Genomic DNA, 16,940 nt, shown 5'->3' on the forward strand with positions numbered 1-16,940 from the left:
TATAAAATAATGAGTAAACTCCAACAATCAAAAGAAATCATTGGCAATGCAAAAATTTTGGTAAAACTTATTTTAACACGTGCATTGAAACCATGTTAAAAAATATGATAAAAGTCACAACAATAAAAGAAACTTCATTTTTAATGCAAAAACTTAGTCGTTTGTTTTCATGCATAGTTAAAACTGCATAAAAAAATGAAAAAGTCATAAAGATAAAAAGAAACTTCATTATCAATAAAAAAATCTAATCAAGTTTACTTTAATACACTACTAAAATCTCATAAATAGAATAAAAAAATCATAATGATAAAAAAAACTTCATCGTCAACAAAAATATTTAATCAAATTTGCTTTACACATCAATGAAACCCCATAAAAAAAAGTGAGGAAACCACAACAATCAAAAAAACATAATTGTCAATCCAAAATTTTAGATAAGTTTATTTTAACATACCATTAAAACTGCATTGAGAAATATAATAAAAGTTACAAAGTAAAAAAAATTAATTGCGAATAGAGAAATTTAATCATGTTTATTTTAAAGCACTAATAATTCTAAATAAATCTTCATTTGTGGATATATATTAAAAAAAAGTTTCTATATAGTATTTGGCTTAGCCTTCCTTTAATGGCCGAATGAGTTGTGTCACCGTCACACAAATGTCTGAAAGTAACTATTCTACTGATACATTCTCACCAACCATTTTAAAAAAGTCTTGAGTGACAGCCAAACCAAAGCGATCTCACAGCAGAGACAAATAATAACAAGAGAGAGAGAGTACAACTAAATTTAAAACCACACTATAAAGAGAAAGCAAAGCCAAACCAAGACACAGTCACAAATGTAACCACAGTTGAAACGTAAACACATTATTATTTCTTTCTTGTTTTGCCTATTACCTTTGGTTTCTCTCTGCTATAGTATGTTTTTTTTTGTCAGATTTCGATTATTCTCTAAGTCCAAGAATTCAGTTCAATAACCCTTCATCATTCAAAGCTACTTAACTCATTTCACAGTTCACACACCATCCTAACCCAACCAAACGAACCTTTTTTCTTTCCCATAATTTAATATTTGAAATATACTAAGCAGCACAGCACAGTAACTGTTTCTTGCTCACTGGGTTTCCGCAATCTACATGCATTCAAATTGCTACTAGCCTCTGCCAATGACCTCGTGCATTTAACACCCTAAACTTAAAAAGCTGGTTAATTTAAGGGTAGTAATAGTACTAATAGTAGTGTAGTATATTTAAGCCTCTGCCAAATGAGTTAAAAGAAGCTGCTTGCAATTATGAAACTTTACCTGAGTGAGTGGTAAAGCCGCAAGAACTGCCCCATAAGGTGGCTCTATTCTGCTGTTTTTATCTTTTTTCCCTCGTTTCAGAAGAAAAACGAGATAAGCACGCTGCTTTAATTTGGAAGGAGTTACAAGGAACCTTCCCTTATTTGCTGCCCCTTTAAGCTCTTCTTTCTCAATTATAAATCCGCAAGAGAAACCAAACCCTTTCATCACATTGCTCAACTTTTACTACATATTAACTTGGTATGTTTCAAACACCAAAGTCTCTTCTTCTTCCCTTGTCTCAACTTTAGTTTTAGCTTAGTTCCTAACTCAGTGTTTATTTGTGTGTGTGTTTTAACAGATTAGAAAAAAGATGTTACCTCAGAAGCAAGCTGAAGAAGCCATGATGTCAAGCCTCACTCAAACGATGGAGCGGGAGGAGGGAGAGGAAGTGATAGGGGAGACCTCAAATTTTAGCTTTAAAAATGCTCTCTGGCATGGTGGTTCTGCCTACGATGCTTGGTTCAGCTGTGCCTCAAATCAGGTAACAGTATGAGTCATGAAATTCCTACAAACATGCTGTGGTATGGTTATGCAAATAACATAACCATACTCCTTAAGCATGTGGTTGGTCCATGTTTATAAAATAACATAAATTGGGAGATATCAATAGTTTAAACGGGTCTTAATACTTTGCTTGATTATTTTCTGGCTTAGTAGGAGATAACTGTGCATGTGGTTTGGGGCTGGAAATGTTTTGCGCACGTTGCAATATAAATCATAGAGAAAAAAGTCAATGCAAGTATTCTGATTCGTGGGTAAAAGTATTGTTTCCTCAAACGTAATTTTGGACCTGAGAACCAAACATGCACACATATGTTCACCCAAAAAAATGAGTCAAGAAATTCCAGTCTCATGATATGAAATGAGAATCTCAGCTTGTACACTGTTGTGGTCTCTTCTAAAGCAGGAGAAAGTAAAAAAAAATGATTTTTTTTTTCTTCTTCTTCTGGATTTTATGATGTGCAGGTTGCTCAGGTTCTATTGACTCTGCCTTACTCATTCTCTCAGCTGGGAATGGTTTCAGGCATCATATTCCAAGTGTTCTATGGCTTGCTTGGGAGTTATACTGCTTATTTAATTAGCATTCTGTACATTGAGTACAGAAGCCGGAAAGAGAAAGAGAATGTCAGCTTCAAAAACCATGTCATCCAGGTTAGATATCAGACAACAAGTGAAAAACTTCTTTTTCCCCCTTTCCACCCTATACACAGTGCCATTTTGTTTTTACTCAGAAATATGGAACAAGTTTCACTTCAATTTTTTTTTCTTTTTTATTTTGCAGTGGTTTGAAGTGTTGGAAGGCTTACTGGGTCCATACTGGAAAGCTATTGGGTTGGCCTTCAACTGCACTTTTCTCCTCTTTGGATCTGTCATCCAGCTCATAGCTTGTGCAAGGTCTCAATTTCCTCTTATAACTTAATTGTATGTTCTTTTTTTAATTCGAACCGACTATAACTTGCATGTTTGGATTATATTCAATTTTTCCATAATCTATTCCAAAATTACGATGAAAGTCAAAGTAATAAATAGTTATTTTCACTTTTTCAATTTTCCATTATAATTTTGGGGTCAGAATGTGTTTAAACCCTCACACCATGTTAGTTAGAATGTCTAGAGCACGCTCAATAGAAAACTTTGGTTTGTACTAGATGTGTATCTAACATATGAGATGTAGTATTATAAAAAAATTAACCCCTCAATTTTATATATGCTTTAACTTGTCGTTATATACAGTAATATATACTACATAAATGACCACTTGGACAAGAGGACTTGGACCTACATATTTGGAGCTTGCTGTGCCACCACAGTGTTCATCCCATCATTCCACAACTACAGGATATGGTCCTTCCTTGGTCTTGGCATGACCACCTACACTGCTTGGTATTTGACCATTGCAGCCATTGCTCATGGCCAGGTAAGCAAAACCAACAACCTTAATTGTTTTTTTCTCTCTGGTGGGGTTTCTCCCCTTTGAAATTGTTTCAACTAAACTTGCTTAAAAAAAACTTTTTTCATCAATTTATAGGTTGAAAATGTGAAGCATTCGGCCCCAAACAAGATGGTTTTGTATTTCACAGGCGCCACCAACATACTCTACACTTTCGGCGGGCACGCCGTCACAGTGTATGTACTTTTTAATATTTTTTGCTTATAATGTTGGACAAAACAATCATGATATTGTTCTTTATTGTCTAGGATAGGCATCAAAGATAATTGGAGAATTTCACTGCACGGTCCCTTTCCTTTCTTCAATTGCAGCTTTATCCTGCATTCATTCTAATGACCCTTGGAAATAAGACAAACATTATATGTAGCACTTTTGAATAACCATAACGATGTTGTCTTGGCTCACGGTTATACTCTGTAATTAGTAATAAAAAATTTCAAACCCAAGTTTAACTTTTTTCTAGTTAGTGTGAAATTCGATATGTGGTGTTCGGATCTTGCTTGCTTTCCCCCGAAGACTCCATCAATTTGATAAATTTTTTACATTTAGAAGTATAAAAATAATAAGGTAGCGACATTTTACCCCATGGTACGTTCTACTTATTTATTTCACTTAAGTGAAAGGTGCAAGAGACACAAAAGTTCGAGCATAAATACACACATTAATTATGTTTGTTTGTCTTTCCAGCTTTATCCACCAAGAATTGTTCGATGGTCCAACTAGATAAATGGTGCCAAAAAGCGTGTGTTTACTGTTTGGCATTAAAATGCACGATTCTTAATCTAACTTGGAAATTCTCATATGGGGAGCTTCTTTTTCTTTTTAGTACTACATACTTCATATTTTTCAGTAAAAAATATGACAAAGTCTATTTCATGTTTCTTTTTTTTTTAACAAGGGATCCAAATTTTGACAGTGGAACAAGTTATACAGTAAACATTAATACGGATCATGTGATATGACTATTGCAGGGAAATCATGCATGCAATGTGGAAGCCTCAGAAGTTCAAATACATATATCTTTATGCAACAGTTTATGTGTTCACCCTCACTCTACCATCTGCTATTGCCGTTTACTGGGCCTTTGGTGACCAACTTTTGGATCATTCCAATGCCTTCTCGCTCCTCCCTCGCTCTGGCTGGCGTGACATCGGTGTCATCCTAATGCTCATTCACCAGGTCCATATATGCATTTCCCTTCCTCATTATTTGGTTCAAAATCAAGACTATTACATGTTTTTGGTCTCGACTAATTTTCACGTAATGGAATTTTCAATTTACAACAAAGAGTTAATTAAACTCGCTTCTATGTCACGTGAAGATTAATTGGGATTATAGTGATATAGGTTAGGATGATATAATACTTTCTCCTCCCAACAAGTTTGACGATAAACTAATATATGAAAAAAATAATATATAAATAATTACCTAATCCAATGGCAAAATAACTCTGGTTTTAGGTTGTTATTAGTTACTAACTGATAATTGGTGTATTCCTATGTAACTGGCAGTTCATCACATTCGGGTTTGCTTGTACGCCATTGTATTTCGTGTGGGAGAAAGTGATAGGAATGCATGACACAAAGAGCATATTTTTTAGGGCACTAGCGAGGTTACCTGTGGTGATACCAATATGGTTTTTGGCCATTATTTTCCCTTTCTTTGGGCCCATTAATTCAGCTGTGGGGGCCCTTTTGGTCAGCTTCACCGTTTACATCATCCCTGCTTCTGCTCATATGCTCACATACAGATCTGCCTCAGCAAGACAGGTATATATAAACATAATAGAAGCACGTTCCTTAGAATGAACTAAGACATTGAAATTGTCCTCTTTACGAATGATCTCAAGAAAGGAATAAGTTAATTTATGATGACAATGATTTCTAATTTTCATTTTGTTTATAATAATTTCCAAAAAGTATTTCTTAATTTGAATTTGCAGAATAGCAATTATGTTCATTATGTTTTATGAATTTTTACACACAGTTACATATGTATCATATTCTATATTCTTTAAGAATAATCTTATACACATATCGTATTTGTGGTTGACATTATTGGCCCATGAACAGTTCAAAACACAAGTTAACAATTTGGAGCTTATTTTCTAATTATGGTTATTTTGTTTTGGTATTTTAAACAGAATGCCGCGGAGAAATTGCCCTTCTTTATCCCTAACTGGACGGTGATGTACGTGGTGAATGCATTTGTGGTGGTGTGGGTTCTGGTAGTGGGCTTTGGGTTTGGAGGGTGGGCCAGCATGACAAATTTCATCAAGCAGGTTGACACATTCGGGCTATTTGCCAAGTGCTACCAATGCCCACCCAAAGGCCCCCCCTCCTCCAACCACACCTTGCATAACTGAAAACTATGTTCCTTTATATGTATGTAGGGTGGCATCAGCATCTACCCTGTGGAGTTTGCTGTAATATACTAATATCTTTTATAGTTTTATCTCCATATAGACACATTATTGTGATTGCTGATGTTCCCTAGTGTAGTAAGGCAATATAATATTATTGCTTTTTGGAATATAATATTCATACAACAATCTCTTATAATAGTTCGTACATTACTTCTTTTTTTCTCCATCCCTTTTCATCAAATTATTCTTCTTTTTTTATGATCTATTTGATAGAAAGAGAAAGTAAGAGAAAACAAAGACGATTACCAAAAATTTTCTTCTACTTGATTGGAAAAAAATAAAAGAAAAAGTTGATTTTTTTCTCCATCCCTTTTCATCAAATTATTCATCTTTTTTTATGATCTATTTGGTAGAAGAGAAAGTAAGAGAAAAAAAAAGACGATTACCGAAATATTTTCTTCTACTTGATTGGAAAAAAATAAAAGAAAAGGTTGATTTATAGAAATAAAAATTTTAATTTTTCCTTCCTTCTATTTTATTTCTAATTGAAATTTTAAACTTTCCTTGCTTCCAATCTACAGTATCTTGAAATTTAAAAAAAAAAATGAAAACAATTATTGTATAAAAATAATTTCTCGTTTCTTTAATCATATGGGCTCATCATGAGCATCACTAAAGCTAGCCCTAGCGATTGATGTTTGGCATAAAGCGACATCAAGTAAAGCATGCACAAGTTTATATTATAGCTTCAATTTTTAACAAGACCATGCTATCATTTTTCATCATTATAGCTAACATTAGGCCATAGTGTTGTGCATGATTTTGAGAGTGGAACCTGCGGGATTCTAATTACTCGTGCTATATCTAATTTCATCAAAATAGACTATTTCCGTGATAAACAAAATTCAATGAAAGGGTGGTGCGGAAGTGAGCTGTATTATTTCCAAAATATGTATCAATTTATAAGTATGTTTTACAAAAGTACATATATGAAAGAATAAAATTTGATCGTTTATAATAATTTTATTCACTTCAAACAAAAGTCTGATATATATATATATATATATATATATATATATATATATGTAATCTTGCTACAAAAGAAACGCATTCCTCTCTTTAAAAACATTAGGGGGGCTTGTAGTGACACAATCGGTGTCACATTCCATATAATATCATGAACTAAAGTAGACAGTGGTATTGGTATGTTTAACAAGCTAAAACAGTGACATTCACTTCTTTACTTGTTTATACATAAGAATTAAATTTACTAAAATGGTATCACCAAAAAAATTATTAAAACTAAACTTTATCACTTCAACCATTTGCATAAAATAGGTTAAGTTTACAATTTTTAAGTAGTGAAAAATTAACTAATTAATATTCCATTATATTTTACCGCCTTTTATTGAAATATAATGTTATTTAAATTATACGTAAAATAGTCACTATTTGATTGTGTATCTATAAATGATCAAATCATGCAAAGTTTTAAATACATAATCAGGATAATACATATTACATGATTTAATAGTTATTGAAAATATACATATATATATATATATATATATATAATTTATTAGAACTTCAGTTTTTTTTTTTGTTTATAATCATTTAATTTTATTATTTTTATTGGTTAATTATCATTTTTAAAGTTTAAGATACTGAGTATTAATTAATATTTTATCAATTATACCTTCACATTCACCTAAATTTTAATTATTTTACACATTTATCATAAAATGACCGAGAGTAGAGTAATACTATGGTGTATAGTTGGGTTGGATTAAATTGGATTTAGAAAAATTCATTAACAAATCCAATTAAAAAAATTTAAATTGGATCAGATTTGAGTGATTTTGTTATCCAATCCAATCTAATTAAACCCATTAATGATTGGATTGAGTCAATCAGAAATTTAAAAATTAAAAATTTTAAAACATATATTTTTTAAAAAATTATTTAAAATGTACAATATAATTATATAAAATATATAAATTTGTTGAATAATTTTTTTCATTTTTTTTATTTTTTTATTTTATTATAAGATAAATTGTAATTTTAGTCTTCTTAGTTTTTTAAATCCGTGATTTTGGTCCCTTTAATTTTAATTGTAACATTTAATCCTCTAGTTTTATAAATTGATAATTTTGTTCCGCTTGTAAATTATTAACTAATAATTATAATTAATCGAATTATTAAATTAATTATAAATTAAATAAAAAAATTTAATCATCAAAAACTTTAACAAAAGATTATGAACCCTAATGTAGTGGTGTTGTTGGGGGAGTCGCGCGTGACGGTGGAGGTGGAAGAGGTATAGAGAAGAAAAAGAGCACAATGTTGTGAAGAATTAAAGTTAATTATTTTTATTAAAGTTTTTAATTCATTTATAACTAACTTTATAACTCTATTAATCAAAATTATTTGTTAATAATCTACTAAGGGGACCAAAACCGTTAATTTATAAAACTAGAGGATCAAATGTTATAATTAAAAATCAAGAGGATCAAAATCATGTATTTGGAAAACTCGAGAAACCAAAATTATAATCTAGCTTTCATTATATTCTTATTAATATTTTATTAAGTCACTTGACAATTCGATACCCCATTGTCCAACTCAAATATAATTAGGTCTATATTGGGTTGAGTTGGATTTAACTAAATACTTTTAAAATTCAACCCAATATAATTGGGTTGGATTGAGTCGTGGTTGACCTAGATCCATGAACACTCCTAAATATAGGGATGTTCATCGGTTTGCGTTGACCCGTGAACCAACCTAACCAATTATTGGGTTGGATCTTTTAAGTGTTCAGGTCGAATCCAACCTAACTCAATTAAGATTTGATCATATATGGGTTGGACAACGAGTTTAGTTTTTTTCAATCCGATCTGACTCAAACTATATAATTAAATTTATTATTATATATAAACTAATTATTGAATCTAAAATACATTAGCTTTTAGCTCACATAATTTATTAAATTATTAAATTAAATCGCCTATGATTTTTTTCTTTTTTAAGTTGTTGTTTTTATACCTATCTTAATTATGTTTATATTTTCTCATGCAAATACAATAATTTATCTCTATCTAAAATAAAAAATATTATATTAGTATTGAAATTATTAATTCTATTAGTCAAATATTATTACAATTTTATCTTTTAAATGCATTTAGTCATTATATGTTTACAAACTTTAGATAAAAATAAATGATTATTTTAATAGATTTAATTTTTACAAAATATAAATAATTTTTAAATATTCAAACTTAATTAACTCAACTTGATCCAACCTGTGTATCATCAGAGATCTACAAAATATTTGAACTAATTCAACCTAACCCAATATTTTAATCAAATTAAATAATAAATTTAGTCAAATTCAACCCAACCTAACCCATAAATATTCCTAGCGAGATTGGAATATAATTGTCATGATACTCCCAACTATTTTTGTTTTTGTATCCTGAACTTCATATTATTTGAGGATTCTATTGAAATTATAATAAATGATAATGTAGTATATCATTCGTATGACTTCTTTACGGTGTAATTATTCATATAATTTAGAAAGAGGAAAACTAATCGCTTATTTAACGAGTGAATAACATATTCGGAAATTTATAAAATAAATAACAAATATTTTTGGATGTCTTTGTTGTTGGACCTGAAATTGGGTGGCAAAGTGAATCTATTTACTTTTGAACTTTAAACTCGGAGACCATTCTGAAGGCTGTTGTTTTCTGCACCTTCACGTTGTTTGTTTTTTGTATTTTTGTCGGAATGTTATTTTTATCTTTTAGATTGATAATTCTGAAAGTCAAAATATGTAATCAATCCAAAATATAATTTTACATTCCGAAAATAAAAAAAAGAAGTAGAGGAAGCAACTTGGAGGTGCATGGAACATCAGCCCCGCATTTGCAATATGACTTTGATGAAAGCTTTCGTTTTTTTGTCCAACAAATTAGTGCTTATTAGTGAATAGAGATAATGTAAATAAGATACAAGAAAGTGAAATGCCTATCGAGATTGACCCAGTACAGCACTCGGCACCACATGAGAAAATTTTCATAGTATAGGCTTAGGCTCCTCACTAGAAAACACTACAGCAAGCATCGATGCTACTACATGAGAAAATTTTCAGAGTCTAGGTTCAACACTAGCAAACAAGCATGAATGCCACTACGTGAGAAATCTTTCATACTATATATATAGGTCCTCACAAGCAAACAACAAGCATGGATGCGCGGCAAAATTTCATAGTTACTATAGGTTCCTAACCAGCAAACCACAAAAAAAAATCCATCTCAGCCATTAATCTAAAATTGATAAAACCTAATGATCTAAAATGTTTCCCTTGGTAAGGGGCATAGACACCCTAGTTATTTATTAATAATTGAAATATTATGATTGATTAAAATCTTATAATTTAATAAAGCGTTGTCACCCAGAATTTACTGAGAAATTATATGATGGTTCTTTCAATTAATATGGTTATTATCTGTATATTTGCTTGCTTAATTTTGGGCAAACACTTTTAAAATGTTAAAATTTTTACATTTTCAAACTATGCTTGGGAAGCCTGAGGGCTGAGGTTGCTAACAAGTCTGTATATGGTACAAAATACCATTAAAGCCTATGCCAGCAGTAACAGGCACCAATGCTGGTGGGTCCATTACTCGCTAGTTTGAATGCAGCAATTGTTCTGGCTAGTTTCCGGAAATTGTTGCAGCAATTGGTTAGCAAACACCAAACAGTAAACACACGCTTTGGCGCTTTGCTATAAAAAATCCACGCCACTGCCAAAGCACATACACATATACACACTTAGCAAAATCAATTGGATAGAAAAATATTCACTTAAATCGACACAAACAAGTCGTGATAGTTTTATTACTTTCATATCTCTTACTCTCAATGTCACCTACGGTCAATTTTTAACACATCTATTTCGCAAATTCTCTTATTTTTCATCCACTCCCTCCATAGGCTTATAAAGCAGTCAATTATCAGAAAACAAAAATAAAATAAAAATAAACTACGAAGTGAAGCCTAAAGGCCTAATGCTATCTAGGCGAATTAGTCGAGCATTTACATTGACATGGGATAAATATCTGGCTTATTGTTTCCAGATAATAAGCTCAATTTCCATAAATGGAGGATAAACCTCGGTTTGTTTCAAAAAATGAGCATTACCGCTACAACATATAACCCATCTACTTAAAATCAGAGTGCCTCTCATTACATGAGGTTACATCACTTGATTCACTTCCAAGAAGCTTTACATTAGTACAAGCATGGTTAGCTCCATAAGCAAATCCGCTATGGCTGAAACCAGGATAAGAACGTTGATGCTAGTTAAATATGCAGAATTACCCAGTGTGAAAAGTTTACCTGCCCCGTACACTGGCAGGGGATTGACCACATCTCTCACTGCCAATATCATCATCTACCTCACTGCTATCTAAACAAATGCCATTTTGGTTTACACTCAGTTCGGAACTAGCATTACTGCTTGTGGCATGAGGAGAGCCTGAAACACTAATTGTTCGGCCATGATGAGATCCAGACCTCACGCTATACAAAGAAGATGCTGGAATGTTTGTCATCAAAGGCCGTAAATTGCCAGGAATGGTTCTCCGTATATCCTATTCAAAAGATAAGCAAGCAAAATGATAAGACAAGAATCATCCAACTCAATCAGTTCTAATCAATGTAAGCTTATCATTTAATAATTAATAAAAATCACGATGTTGGATGAAGGTAATAAATAAGAAACATGAATATCTAAATTTTAATACAGCATGCATCAAGAAAAGGCAATTAGCAATTATATGAGAAGAGTAGTGATTTATATGCAGATACGCCATGACAAGTTTATTTGCATCTGGAAAGACAATAAATAGGATGCAGAGAAGATGCGCACCATATGTCTAATAGCCATATCCAAGGACTTCTTTGAAAGTGTTCTTCCAAAACCTGAGCTATCTGGAGATGAAGCTGACCTGCCAGACAGATTACTATGGGGAGAGTTTTTGTCTTCAATCATTGGAGGTGCTAGTTTTCGCATATTTATTACCCTCTCGACCATTTTGTTGCCCATTACAACAGGACTAACATTGTCATTTACTTTGGAGTGCCCACGGTTAACTGCTGGCATGGAGTTTCCACTGATATGAACGCTGCCATTGGAAGCCCGTCCTCTTGAAGGAGAGCATGATTGTCGCCTGGGTCTTCCACTAGAAGAAGGCTCAACAGATGAAGACCGGGAAGTGGGAGCTCCAGGCCTGCCCCTAGTTGCTGACAGTGGCCTGTCAGGTAATGTTGTTCTCAAATTAGGTGGGGCATCAAGTGAAAAACCTGGCATCTCAGATGGCTTCCACGGTCTTGATCTCACTGTTGGTGAAGTGCCACGTGATGGTGGTGCTGCCTGCCTTGAGTTCACAGGAGCCTGCTTTCTTGCTGTCACATGAGTTGGCTGCCTTGATGTCACAGAGGCGGGCTTGGGGCTCAAACAAGCTTTAACTGAAGAAGCATATATACTGGGTTCACTCGATGAAGAGGGTCGCCGGGTTGGAGTAGTTGCTCTTGATGTGGGCCTGGAAGGAGGTAAAGTAGCCCTGCTAGTTGGAGTTGAAGATCTTGCAGCAGATCTTGACAAAGGTGTAGAGGATCTTGATGGAATTGTTGGTTTAGTTGCAGGGACCGGAGTCTCAGTGGCAGAAGCCAAATGCTTAGTGGCAGAAACTGCAGGCTTGATGGTGGAAGTTGTGGTCTTGGATGTTACCATGGATCTAGTAGGTGTCGAAGGTCTTGATGATTTTAAAGATGTGGTTAATGTAGGTGTCAAAGGTCTTGATGATTTTGAAGATGATGATTTTGAAGATGTGGTTAATGTAGGTGTCGAAGATCTTGATGATTTAGAAGAAGTGGTTAATGTAGGACGCCCAGTAGGTGTTGCAGGTCGTGATCCTGGACCCCCTGATGATGAAGGCCTCCTAGTCCCACCACTTGAAGAGCTCAACCCAGGAGAGGAAGTAGGTTGTTTAGATACTAAATTAGTCCTCCCAGCAGGCTCTGATTGATGATTTGCTAACTAGAACCACAAGGAAACAATTTAAAAAGAAGATTGAATTTCTGACACCAACAACCAAGCCAATTCTCACTAGGAGAGACCAGTGACAACATGGATCAATAATGACCATTCGGCTCTATCAAAAAGTAAATTTACAGTAAAGCAATAACGGATCTTTACTTTGAGAATCACTAAAAAGATAAAGAGCAACGCTGTTTTTATCACTAAAAAGTTAAAAAATACTTGTTGAATCTAAAAGTCTCAATACATATTTGAGGCAATGTGATACTTAGATATCAACCAAAGCATGTTATGGAAAATCTGTAAAAAATTCAATATCATGAGAAGCTAATTTCATAGTACAAGGGTATCATTGTAATGAGAGGCAGTATATACTAAAATAATTTCTAGCAAGTCATCAGTAGCCCAAAATACAACTGACAAAACATATTGATCACATGTTAAACAAATCAATTACTTCTGTTGAAAGTCAAAACCGCATTCATCATGCAAACTGCATAACAATAATGATATTTCCAACAAAAGAAGTTTTCTAAAAACCAAAAGTTACAAGGAAAAGAAACCAGACACAAAAGCTTCATTGCCAATAATGATACATCTACCAATTATCATAAAATAATTTACATGGTCTGAAAGCTTCATTGAAAATGCTTACCCTGGATTTTAATGCTACAGGACGTGTGGTTGGAGTACCAAGCCGACTCATAACAGTCTTTCGACTTTCCATTTCCAAAGAAGGAAAAAGGGGAGTACCAGGAGGAGTTAGAAGCCTGAAAACACATTAACTATGCTAAGCACCAATTTGAACTATAATCACTTGTTCTGGTTTTACTTTGTATTTAGAGTCAGCTAGGATAAACTTCTCAATAAACACATAGGAGAAGAAAATGAAAAGAATTAAGGAGGTAAAATGTTAGATAGGGGAACTTATGAAAAAGTAGAGAGAAATTTTATTCTTTTACCTCTTTGATTCATTATATTGTTTTCCCTCTTTTAAGTACTAATTGAGAAGTTTATCCAAATTGGCTCTAAGAAACATTAAAAGGCCATTTGGTTACATAAATGGCTGGTGGACTAAAATAAATTATCAACAATAATAAAAACCAATGTGATGCACAAGCAATAGGAAATAAAATATTTTATAATTTTTTTTTTGTAATTTCAGGATATTTTAATCGGTTTATGCAGCTTCTGCTTATGGGTGGATTTTTAAGTCAGATTTATATTAGGAGTTCTACTGTCTTCCTCGTTAAGGCATTCAAAGGGTTCCTAATGGGTTGGGTTAGTGGTAAGTGTCATGCATTACATTTTAGGAATTGTTTTCTTCAACTTCCTCTAGCCACTATTATTTGTTGTTTAAGGTAAGTGTGCTGGAACTAGAATTAAGAGAAACTTATTAAATAGCCTTTATTATAAGCAAAATTAATTACATTTGACTGAAATATTGAAACACTCAAAATATAATTAGCACTTTATTAATCTTCTCTTTCATTTGATAATAAAAATAATAATAAATAAATAAAAACTATCTCTTAGATTATTTTATAACAGAAAACACGAGATAGAATAACACTTTTCTAAAATGACTGAAAAAAATGAACAAAGGGAATAACTTGCTGGCTACTAAGTGATGACTAGAAATTGTAGCTTAAAACAGAGTAACTTACAATTTTGTAAGACATAAGGCTGAAAAGGTCATCTAATCTAAAAGGCATTAGCTAGATTTATAAAGCTAAACCTCAGCCTTTATATGAAGACCTTTGTCTTAAATCACGAATTCAGAATCATTAAGAACATTCTCAACTCATTCTTCTCTCAGTCCTTCTCACAGTGTTTGGCTGAGACTAGTAAAAGGGCTAGTAAATACAGCAAAGCCCACATAGGTGCGGGGGTTGCAGGGTGTGGTGGGATGTTATGATCCAATTTCAAAGTATGGGACTTGAGTCCGACATTGGAAATATGATTCAAGAATGGGATTTATAAGGCTTGGGGTTCTACAACTACAATAACTAGCTTTTGTGATGACAGTGAAGCGATTCTCGCAAGGTTCTTATCAGATACTAGCAACAATACTCTGTTTAAATTGAAAAGGAAAACCACGAGGAACCTTATTTAATGAGTGTGTGTCCTCTAGAACTCAATAAACCTCAGTAAGTCTCTCCTATACCTGACGTGACAAGGAGGGCCACCCCTATTTTTATTGATTGTAGTTAATTATACAACAAAAACTCCATTATTGCACTAATAAACACAACGGAAACTTGTCAAAAAACACAATGGCAAGAGAAAACATAATGAAGAATATGGAATCAAAATGCTTGCTTACTAGAAAGGGTATCACATACCAGTCATAGTCATTCTTATCATTCTCCGAATTGAGAAAATCATCAACACCAGTCTTCCGCACAGGAGCCGGCGTAGAAGACGAAATATTAAAAATGGGATTAGCACCCCCATTAGACACTGCAACCATGAAACATACAAGTTAACAAACAGAAATTCAAACAACACAATCATTTTCTAGTTCTTCATCCACTTAAAAGTCCTAAACCACATGGCAAACTAACATATACACAACTTCACAAGCTCGTCTCAGTTCACTAGACAATGCAACGAAGCAAATCCTAAAAAAAAAAAAAAAAACTCATCACCATAAAACGAAAATGAGCATAAATCTATACCAAGAGCTGCATCGAACTCCTCGGAGCTGTTAAGAAGAAGATCATTGCGCTCCTTCTCGCGCTTCTTCATCTCCAGAAACAATGCGAGCTCTTCCTCCTTCTCCTTCATCACCGAAGTCCTCAAACCCCCAAATTGCTGCTCCCTCTGCTTCAACGCAGCGTGCATTTGCGATTCCTGAGCCCTGAAACTCCGATTCATCCCCAAAATCCAAACCACACGAACCCTAAATCCCTCAAAAACCCCAACCGAAAAACCTAACCGAGTTTGTTTCTCGTTCACCTCACACACAGAACCAATAACCGTTGTTTCCTACACAGAGAACTCTCCAAGAGCCATAGAAAGAAGAAAAAGAGCTGAATCTCTTCGCGAAGTTCAAATCTCGGCGTGGAATACAAAACGCTCGCAGCTCGAACAAAACGACATTGTCATAAAGAGAGAAGAAGAAAAAAAAACGAAGTGTATTCTAGAAAACACCAACGTCGCGTGGGGAAGGTGGGAGTGAGAAGCGCGTGGGAGAAGAGGGATCGGAAAACGGGAAGCTTGAGTTTGACGGTGAAGAGAGAGTGGGGAGTGGGAGTGGCGGTGAGTGGTAATAAGAGTGATTGTTGAGAGGCAAAATGGGGAATATATGTGGAAACGACACCGCGTAAGCTAGAGTTTCCTATCGTTTGGTGCCACGTTTCGTGGTTCGGTGGATAATCACCAAAATGCCCCTCCTCTTAGAATTTCTATTTTTTGAATTCTAGCAACGGTGACTTTGCTCCGAAGACATGCACCGTCCCCAATTTGAATATTTTAATGAGCTTTGGTATTTATTGCTTAAATTAATTATAGAACAAAAGAAAATACTATATTGTTTATATTTTTGAAATGGAAATGTCATATGAAATTGCGTTTACGTTGTTCAAATGTTAGTCCAAATATGTAATCGCTCCAAACACTAGTAATCAAAATACTCAGTTTTCCTAATTTCTTTCTAGTATTAATATTTTTTTCTAATTTTCCTTAGGTGTGAAATGTTCTGGAAATTGTTATTCTATGGTACTTTTTTTTTTAATATATATCTCCTTGCCGTGTGTGGTTAGTAGTAGGTTTTTTTTTCTTCCAGTCTTCTAGACTTTCATTTGAAAGAGTTTTTTTCTTTTTTTTTTTTATAATTTGTTTTGGTTTCCGTGGAACTGCACATATTAGTATTTTAGTTTAGTTTATACTCCAGTAAAAGTTGTCTATTGGATAATTTATTCATTATTAGATTAGATGACGGAGTAATAAAATTTGTTATTTATTTACCATTTATTGGATACTTCAAGGTACTATGTAATAATTTTTCACTATGTTTGGAGGCCTAGGAGAGAAACTAGCAAAAGTAAGCTAGTAGCAACAATTGTTACGGAGGAATAAAAAACATGAATATTTTAATAAACTTGATATTTATTGCCCAAATTAATTACATTATAAAAATATTGTTTATTTTTTAAAATGAGAA

The 16,940-nt window shown here is 33.3% G+C and overlaps 2 protein-coding genes across 2 annotated transcripts; one reads left to right on the forward strand and one right to left on the reverse strand.

Moving 5' to 3' along the window:
* The first annotated feature begins 808 nt into the window (after positions 1-808).
* LOC114380871 (auxin transporter-like protein 1) lies at positions 809-5,874 on the forward strand. The gene is made up of 9 exons (XM_028339980.1): positions 809-1,546; positions 1,647-1,829; positions 2,315-2,500; positions 2,631-2,743; positions 3,083-3,266; positions 3,378-3,475; positions 4,271-4,478; positions 4,811-5,068; positions 5,443-5,874. The coding sequence occupies exons 2-9, from the start codon at positions 1,659-1,661 to the stop codon at positions 5,662-5,664; spliced, it is 1,440 nt and encodes a 479-aa protein (XP_028195781.1). The 5' UTR covers positions 809-1,546; positions 1,647-1,658; the 3' UTR covers positions 5,665-5,874.
* A 4,825-nt stretch (positions 5,875-10,699) lies between these two features.
* On the reverse strand, positions 10,700-16,232 carry LOC114382598 (mucin-5AC-like). The gene is made up of 5 exons (XM_028342133.1): positions 15,454-16,232; positions 15,118-15,235; positions 13,428-13,542; positions 11,603-12,772; positions 10,700-11,324 (listed from the first exon to the last, which is right to left on the reverse strand). Exons 1-5 carry the CDS (start codon positions 15,650-15,652, stop codon positions 11,067-11,069), a joined length of 1,860 nt encoding a protein of 619 aa, XP_028197934.1. The 5' UTR covers positions 15,653-16,232; the 3' UTR covers positions 10,700-11,066.
* Positions 16,233-16,940: the final 708 nt, after the last annotated feature.

This window comes from Glycine soja, chromosome 13 (assembly GCF_004193775.1).
Source record: "Glycine soja cultivar W05 chromosome 13, ASM419377v2, whole genome shotgun sequence".
Classification (NCBI taxonomy): Eukaryota; Viridiplantae; Streptophyta; class Magnoliopsida; order Fabales; family Fabaceae; genus Glycine; species Glycine soja.